The 6345-nt window shown below is 43.7% G+C and overlaps 1 protein-coding gene across 2 annotated transcripts; it reads left to right on the forward strand.

The window, feature by feature from the left end:
- The first annotated feature begins 2203 nt into the window (after positions 1-2203).
- Positions 2204-5516, forward strand: LOC134023133 (tripartite motif-containing protein 16-like). Of its 2 annotated transcripts, none has more exons than XM_062464979.1 (6): positions 2204-2824; positions 3164-3259; positions 3348-3581; positions 3689-3848; positions 4013-4072; positions 4458-5516. In XM_062464979.1, exons 1-6 carry the CDS (start codon positions 2234-2236, stop codon positions 4976-4978), a joined length of 1662 nt encoding a protein of 553 aa, XP_062320963.1. In that variant the 5' UTR covers positions 2204-2233; the 3' UTR covers positions 4979-5516. The 2 variants fall into 2 exon arrangements, with proteins under 2 accessions (XP_062320963.1, XP_062320964.1); XM_062464980.1 differs by having other exon boundaries at positions 4043-4072.
- Positions 5517-6345: the final 829 nt, after the last annotated feature.

Here is a 6345-nt window from a genome sequence, read left to right on the forward strand (position 1 = left end):
CTATTGGTAGATTTTGGCAATTTGAGATACTTTAGAAAACTGGGCAGTAACAGGGATGATAATGGCAAAACCTTGACTGACGTGTGGCTGGAGCCCTGCCTCTGTCGTTGGCTCTCTCTCTTAGGACACAGTGGATCTAAAGGACCTGTTTAGGCTGCGCAGTCAGACACGCCTCCTTGAAACAGGAGGGCTCAGAAGGCAGTGACAGCGGCAGGGCTCCAGCCACACGTCAGTCAAGGCACCTGGCAGCAGGGGGAGCAAGAGAACAGCCAGCCAGAGTGAAGGAGGAGAGCCCAGCTCAGCCAAACGCTCACGCACATGAAACAACTAATACACAGAGCTGGGAGCAAGAATTCTGTCTCTTGAATTTGTGAATCCACACAAGGAGATGCAAGAAATATGATCAACACTTCATTGCGCAGGCACAGGTACACACAAACAAACCCTCAAAATTAAATTGTGTCTGTTCCGCTATATTTGGTTCCTCATTATTGTTTTAATTACTAATGATAAAATATGGCATCAGCCTGCTCTGAATTAGACTTCAATCTTATCTGTTGATAAAGAATAATGTAGTTATAAAAGGCTTTGTCAAAATACACAGATTTAATTTTTCATAGAACAGTGATGCATAGTTCAGATGCATCGTGGTCTAATCTGCAGGGCTGAAAGGAAGACAATTAAAAACAGCTGCTACTTCAACAGTATAATATTTATTTCTGTAGGTATTGTCATGAAAGTCTTGAAGTAATCAACCCCAGGATGGGTGCCACGGTAGCTCACTGAATAAGTGCATGTACCTTGTAGGCTGAGGCCTTACTGCAGGCCCTTTGCTCCATGTCATCACCTCTCTCTCTCCCCTACATTTACTGTCCCTCTACACCGTCTCTATGAAAAATGATGAAAGCAGAAATGCCCCCCCACCAAAAAAATGAAAAAAGATGTACATATAAATACCATAACCCATGTATAGAGAGAGAAATCAACCCCATATATGATGTAGCCAGAACAACAGTGGAGATGGTTGTGGACTTCAGAAGGAATACAGCCCCACTCACCCCCATCGCCCTGTGCGACTCCCCTGTCAACACTGTGGAGTCCTTCCGCTTCCTGGGCACTATCCTCTCCCAGGACCTCAAGTGGGAACTGAACATCAGCTCCCTCACCAAGAAAGCACAACAGAGGATGTACTTCCTACGGCAGCTGAAGAAATTCAACCTGCCAAAGACAATGATGGTGCACTTCTACACAGCCATCATTGAGTCAATTTCAATTTATTTTATCAAGAGGGACAGTGTACATTAATGAACATTAAAATGTAAAAGCACCCAATTATAGCCAAAAGGCTTGTTTCCGTTGGCAGTCCCCTTGCCAGGGTGAAAAAGGCTATACAACCTAAAAAAAGGCATTAAGTCCATCCTCACCTCCTCCATCACCATCTGGTATGCTGTTGCCACTGCCAAAGTCAAGAGCAGACTGCAGCGTATCATCTACACTGCTGAGAAGGTGATTGGCTGCAATCTGCCTACCCTCGAGGACCTGCACACCTCTGAGGTGAACGAGAAAGATTGTGGCCGACTCCTCCCACCCTGGACACACCCTGTTTCAGCCACTCCCCTCCGGCAGAAGGCTGCGGTCCATCAGGACCAAAACCTCACGCCACACAAACAGTTTCTTCCCAACCGCTGCTGGCCTCTTCAACAAGGCCAAGGGCTCACACGGACTTTAACCACTTTCTGTACAATGACATATTCAAATTTGCACTGTTACACTATTCATATTTTTTGCACTATTTGTATTTGTATATTGTATATTATGGCCATTTTATATTTCATATTCTTTATTTTTATTCTAAATTTTACATACTTAAGCCCCTTAGGATTAGTGAGACTTTGTACCTTTAGTATAGGTAGACCACATATTTAAGTTAAGATTCCTATATGTTGAATGTATACGCCTTCCTGCCAAAGTAAATTCCTTGTCTGTGCAAACTTTCATGGCGATTAAAACCCTTTCTGATTCTGATTCTGATATGGCAGCCTCACAAATGCTCACACACCTGCACACACACATATACACCTTTGAGACAGTGTTCACTGTAATCATTAGTAAACCACTCCTCTTTTTGCTGAGGGTGGAACCAGGAAGTCCCTCCCCTCCCTACAAGATCTCTTCAGAGAAGACGAAACTGACCAGTCTTTTCCTTCATCTGGGTGAGAAGAAGAACAGTAAAATGTCTCAACAGGGAGTTCTGCTGGACCACAACCAGTTCAGTTGTTCAATCTGTCTGGATCTACTGAAGGATCCGGTGACTACTCCCTGTGGACACAGCTACTGTATGAGCTGTATAAAAGACTACTGGGATCAGGATGATCAGAAGGGAGTCTACAGCTGCCCCGAGTGCAGACAGACCTTCACTCCCAGGCCTGTTCTGAGGAAAAACAACATGCTGGCTGAGGTGGTGGAGAAGCTGAAGAAGACAGAACTCCAAGCTGCTCCTCCTGCTGACAGTTCTGCTGGACCTGGAGATGTGCTGTGTGACTTCTGCTCTGGGAGGAAGCAGAAAGCCCTCAAGTCCTGTCTGGTGTGTCTGGTCTCTTACTGTGAGGCTCACCTCCAGCCTCACTATGAATTTCCTGCCTTTAAGAAGCACAAGCTGGTCATAGCCTCTTCACAACTGCAGGAAAAGATCTGCTCTCGTCACAATGAAGTGATGAAGATCTTTTGTAGAACTGACCAGCAGTGTATTTGTTTGGTGTGTGCGATGGATGAACATAAAGGTCATGATACAGTCTCAGCTGCAACAGAAAGAACCGAGAAACAGGTGAGAAACACAGCTTCTTTGACTGATGTGAGTGCAATACAACTGGGGGTTGGTAGTTCATAGGAAATAGGGATGAGATTTATTTCAATTGAAATATAAAGAAGAAAATATAGCTGAAGTTAGCAAACAGACTAATTCGACTTTTCAGTTTCTTGTTGTCTTGGAATGATCAAAGTTCATAGTTATGCAATCATTTTGTATAATCCCACACCCTGCTTATCTTCGGTCAGTTAAAATTAAGTGTACACAATGATTCTAATACAACATGAAATGATAACTGTTCATCATTTGACAGTACATATAAAACAAACTATTCCTAACTTGTGTGTTTGTCCTCAGCGGGAGCTTGGACTGAGTCAACAGAATGTTCAGAAGAGAGTCCAGCAGAGAGAGAAGGAGCTGAAGGAGCTCCAACAGGCTGTGGAGTCTCTGACTGTGAGTACAGTTCTGGAAGACACATCTGGACCTCAAGTGGGACAGGACATAAATTAAGAGATGTGTCTGTGTGTTGTGTTGTGTTCAGCGCTCTGCACAAGTAGCAGAGGTGGACAGTGAGAGGATCTTTACTGAGCTGATCTGCTCCATTGAGAGAAGACGCTCTGAGGTGAAGGAGCTGATCAGAGCCCAGCAGGGGGCAGCAGTGAGTCAGGCTGAAGGACTGGTGGAGAGACTGGAGCAGGAGATAGCTCAGCTGAAGAGGAGAGACGCTGAGCTGGAGCAGCTTTCACACACAGAAGATCACATCCATTTCCTCCAGGTACAGTAACTCACCTTCCATCTACTTTACTGGAAGTAACTCACTATTTAGTGTGTAGTTCTTTTCCACTAACTCATCTCTCTCTGTCTATCTCTCTTTCTGTCCAGAGTTTTCAGTCTCTCTCCAGCCCCAGTGTATCTTCAGATTTACCCAGCACCATCGCCCCTCATCGTAAGGACTTCTGTGATGTGAGGGAGGCTGTGTCCAAGCTGAAAGAGAAACTAGAGGACATCCTTAAAGGGGAGTGGCCAAAGATCACAACCACAGGTGGGTAAAACACACTAGACTTGAGGGATCATACAAGCCTCCTGTAGATACACTGTAGATCATACAAGCATCTTAAGACTAATCAAACATTTTAGTCATCACGGTCACCCACTATGTGTGTAACTTGATCTGACCTCTGTGTGAATGTGTTGGTGTGTTTGTAGTGAATCCAGCGGATCTTTTACTGCCACCAGAGCCCAAGACCAGAGCAGACTTCTTACAATGTGAGTGTCTTTCAATGGTTCTTTTCATCTCTTCACTTATACTTCACACAAACCATAAGCTACTAGACACAATCCATATTAGTATTATTTATTGAGATGATGGCAGTGCAGTCCTACATAAACCCCCACCATTCATACATGACAGCTGAACACAATAAGCAGGCAGCACATATTAGACAGTTGCACAACTGATGCAACACAACTGCCATCAGGGAAAAGTGAGACGGCTTTTATGTATTGATGCATTGCCTACCTGCCCAAACTTACTCCAGAGATAGAGGCATGGAAAACGCTAGAAGTAGTTATACACCAAAAAAATAAGTTCTAGATTATATCTGACTGACTTCATTTCTCTGATTCTGTGTCTGCTCTGCTCTTCTCCCAGATTCCTGTCAGCTCACACTGGACCCAAACACAGCATACAAACATATATCTCTGTCTGAGGGGAACAGAATAGGAAACATTTCTTCAGTCCAGCCATATCTTTATCATCCAGAGAGATTCACTCACGCCTGGCAGGTGCTGTGTAGAAATGCTCTGTCTGGACATTGTTACTGGGAGGTGGAGTGGAGTGGAATGGTTGGTATAGCAGTCTCATATAAAGACATCAACAGAACAGGGTCAGGTCTTCTATCTGAATTTGGAAACAATGATAAATCGTGGTGTTTAGAGAACTCCGGTAAATCTTTTTATTTCAGACACAATAATGTTAAGACAGTAACATCAAGCTTTGGTTCCAGAGTAGGAGTGTACCTCGATCACATGGCAGGTACTCTGTCCTTCTACAGCATCTCTGACACAATGGCCCTCATCCACAGAGTCCAGACAACATTCACTCAGCCACTCTATCCTGGGTTTGTATTTCGGAGTTGGGTGGCCACTGCCAAGCTGTGTGAGCTGGAGTAGTTCACATTAGTGTCCTTCCCTCCTTACATCTCTGGTTGTGGAACTGCGCCTCCTAACTTTCATTTCTGCTCTGAAAGTTTTCCCTTGTCTTCTCTGAGGGTTTAGATTGGCTATTGTGGGCAACTGTGAAGTCAACTTTGTGATATTGCTGGGATAAAGGGCTACACAGAGCAGGTAGTGTACCTGGATCACGGAGCAGGTACTCTGTCCTCCTACAACATCTCTGACACAATGACCCTCCTGCACAGAGTCCAGACCACATTCACTCACCCACTCTGTTTTAGGTGTGGAGTTTGGTGTAATGGCTACACTACTGAACTGTCTGAGCTGAAGTAGAGGTCCCCATAACTGTCTATCTTTCATGTATCTTCTGATTTGGTCTTAGTAGGAGAATTCTGTCTCTTGTCTGTGAATTTCAGGGTCAGAGACTGTTAGAGATTGACTCATAGGCGAAAATCAGGGGAGACAGGGGGGACACGACCCCCCCATCCTGGGAAAAATATGATTTGTCCCCCCCAATAAATCACTGTAAACATAACTATGTAATTTCATTAATATTAATAATACGCAATGAAAGCGCTTTGCTGATAATGGACACAATGGTGCTTTTTTAATGTGCTATGTGTTACAGCAGTAATTTTGGTGTCCCCCACAGGAATTGCTCTTGAGAAAATGTCATATAATTGTTCCCCCCAAAGTTGATAGCAGATTTTCGCCACTGGATTGACTGTCATGCTAAAGTATAGAAGACTCCTCAAGCCAGATCCTATGATGATTTAAGGGTCAAGGTCAAGCACCAGCTTCAGTAGGTTAATGTAATGTGGAAGAAAGTTCAGTCTGTCTCCACTAGGATGGTTTGACTTCAATTTTTGGTTCTGGGTTTATAAGTATTTGACACTCAGCTGATTGGAGATTGAGTTTAACCAACACCTCAACATGACAATGACCCATGAGACATTCACTGACAGTGATGCTAGCAAAGTCTCTCTGATGCATGAAGGTCAGAGAACAGAATTTATAGTAGAAAGGGATAACAAAGATAACATTCAGCCAACAGGTGTCTGTTAATGAATCAGGCAGATACTACATCATAGACCCATGCATGTAAATACGTGGAGAGTTCAGCCTCTTATGCTTGTATTGCTTCAACTGGTGATGTGGTTTCCTTCATGAAAAATGGTGAACAGAACACTATGAACAGAAGATGTTTGTTATTTACCAAATTGTAAGGTATGATGCATAAATACCACAAGGTTTAAAAACGAATAAAAGTTAATGGCAAAGCATGTCTCTCATTTTACTTTAAACATTAGGTAAGAGTCACATGGCACATTACATCCAAATAACTGCAGTGCATTATCACTGGA

The sequence above is a fragment of the Osmerus eperlanus genome, chromosome 7 (genome assembly GCF_963692335.1).
Source record: "Osmerus eperlanus chromosome 7, fOsmEpe2.1, whole genome shotgun sequence".
Classification (NCBI taxonomy): Eukaryota; Metazoa; Chordata; class Actinopteri; order Osmeriformes; family Osmeridae; genus Osmerus; species Osmerus eperlanus.